The sequence below is a fragment of the Palaemon carinicauda genome, chromosome 7, assembly GCF_036898095.1.
Source record: "Palaemon carinicauda isolate YSFRI2023 chromosome 7, ASM3689809v2, whole genome shotgun sequence".
In the NCBI taxonomy this organism is placed as follows: Eukaryota; Metazoa; Arthropoda; class Malacostraca; order Decapoda; family Palaemonidae; genus Palaemon; species Palaemon carinicauda.
In genome coordinates, this window is record NC_090731.1 from 165,935,108 (window position 1) to 165,937,607 (window position 2,500).

At 29.2% G+C, this 2,500-nt stretch overlaps 1 protein-coding gene across 2 annotated transcripts in view; it reads left to right on the top strand.

The window, feature by feature from the left end:
* LOC137643707 (chymotrypsin-like protease CTRL-1) overlaps positions 1–2,500 on the top strand; it is a 622,302-nt gene that overhangs the window by 562,768 nt on the left and 57,034 nt on the right. For both annotated transcript variants that reach the window (XM_068376407.1, XM_068376406.1), the window contains exon 2: positions 1,980–2,111. In XM_068376407.1, the coding sequence (XP_068232508.1) occupies positions 1,981–2,111 (131 nt within the window). In that variant the 5' untranslated portion in view covers position 1,980. The remainder of the gene's footprint in view (positions 1–1,979; positions 2,112–2,500) is intronic.

Genomic DNA, 2,500 nt, shown 5'->3' on the forward strand with positions numbered 1-2,500 from the left:
ATAAATAAACTACAGGAGAAGTAATAATCAAAATAAAATATTTTAAGAATAATAACATCAAATTAGATATTCTGTATGTAATATGTCTAGAATTTAATTAACAAAGATAATAAAAACATTAGTAATAGCACAGCAGCAATAATACTTATATTAATCTTAGCAATCCCATAAACTAAAATGTTTTTCCCCCGAGTTTGAATATATGAAAGGTCTGTTGAACCAACTCAACTTTATGGAAGTGAAACGGGAATATTCAGTGTAATTAAAAGAAGAAAGATGTTGAAACTATAATACCTATATTATTCTTAGCAATCCCATAAACTAAAATGTTTTTCCCCCTAGTTTGAATGTATAAAGAGTCTGTTGAACCAACTCAACTTTATGCAAGTGAGACTAGGATATTCTGTGTAATTAAAAGAAGAAAGGTGTTGAAACTATAATACCTATATTATTCTTAGCAATCCCATAAACTAAAATGTTTTTCCCCCTAGTTTGAATGTATAAAGAGTCTGTTGAACCAACTCAACTTTATGGAAGTGAAACGGGAATATTCAGTGTAATTAAAAGAAGAAACATGTTTAAACTATAATACCTATTTCTTAGCAACCCCATAAACTAAAATGATTTTTCCCCCTAGTTTGAATATATGAAAGGTCTGTTGAACCAACTCAACTTTATGGAAGTGAAACGGGGATATTCTGTGTAATTGAAAGAAGAAAGATGTTTAAACTATAATACCTATATTATTCTTAGCAATCCCATAAACTAAAATGTTTTTCCCCTAGTTTGAATGTATGAAGAGTCTGTTGAACCAACTTAACTTTATGGAAATGAGACTAGGATATTCTGTGTAATTGAAAGAAGAATGATGTTGAAACTATAATACCTATATTTATCTCAGCAATCCCATAAACTAAAATGTTTTTCCCTCTAGTTTGAATATATGGAAGGTCTGTTAAACTAACTCAACTTTATGGAAGTGAGACGGGAATATTCAGTATAATTAAAAGAAGAAAGATGTTTGAACTATAATACCTATATTAATCTTAGTAATCCCATAAACTAAAATGATTTTTCCCCCTAGTTTGAATGTATAAAGAGTCTGTTGAACCAACTCAACTTTATGGAAGTGAGACGGGAATATTCTGTGTAATTAAAAGAAGAAAGATGTTGAAACTATAATACCTATATTGATCTTAGCAATCCCATAAACTAAAATGGTTCTTCACCCTAATTAGAATGTATGAAGAGTCTGTTGAACCAACTCAACTTTATGGAAGAGAGACGGGAATATTCAGTGTAATCGAAAGAAGAAAGATGTTTAAACTATAATACCTATATTAATCTTAGCAATCCCATAAACTAAAAGGGTTTTCCCCCTAGTTTGAATGTATAAAGAGTCTGTTGAACCAACTCAACTTTATGGAAGTGAAACGGGGATATTCTGTGTAATTGAAAGAAGACTGATGTTTAAACTATAATACCTATTTCTTTGCAATCCCATAAACTAAAAGGGTTTTTCCCTCTAGTTAGAATATATGAAGAGTCTGTTGAACCAACTCAACTTTATGGAAGTGAGACGGGAATAGTCATTGTAATTAAAAGAAGAAAGATGTTGAAACCATAATACCTATATTGATCTTAGCAATCCCATAAACTAAAAGGGGTTTTCCCCCTAGTTAGAATGTATGAAGAGTCTGTTGAACCAACTCAACTTTATGGAAGTGAAACTGGAATATTCTGTGTAATTGAAAGAAGAAACATGTTTAAACTATAATACCTATTTCTTTGCAATCCCATAAACTAAAATGATTTTCCCCCTAGTTTTAATATATGGAAGGTCTGTTGAACCAACTCAACTTTATGGAAGAGAAACGGGAATATTCTGTGTAATTGAAAGAAGAAACATGTTTAAACTATAATACCTATTTCTTTGCAATCCCATAAACTTAAAATGTTTTTTCCTTTCTCGGTTCCAGGATGATGAGAGCGTGGCTGCAAATAGCAGCGTTGTTAGCGGGCATGATGGCTGCGGTTTCGGCCAGGGCGCAGAACGAACACGAGAACGAGTTCGGATGTCACTGCATGGAGTACTGGACCTGTATTACCAGGTGAGCGAATGTTTTAATTAAGCAAATACGAATTTTGCCTGATTGTGGTTCTTTTTATTATTTGTTTTGTACTACTTAAATATCATTGTTTTTTATAACATCGTATACTAGAAATATATATATATATATATATATATATATATATATATATATATATATATATATATATATATATATATATATTTATTTATTTATTTAATATTATTATTATTATTATTATTATTATTATTATTATTGTTGTTGTTGTTGTTGTTATTTTTATTATTATTTTATTTTTATTATTAATTATTATTATTAATTATTATTATTATTATTATTATTATTATTATTATTATTATTATTAGCTAAGCTACAACCCCAGTTAGAAAAGTAGGATGCTATAAGCCCAG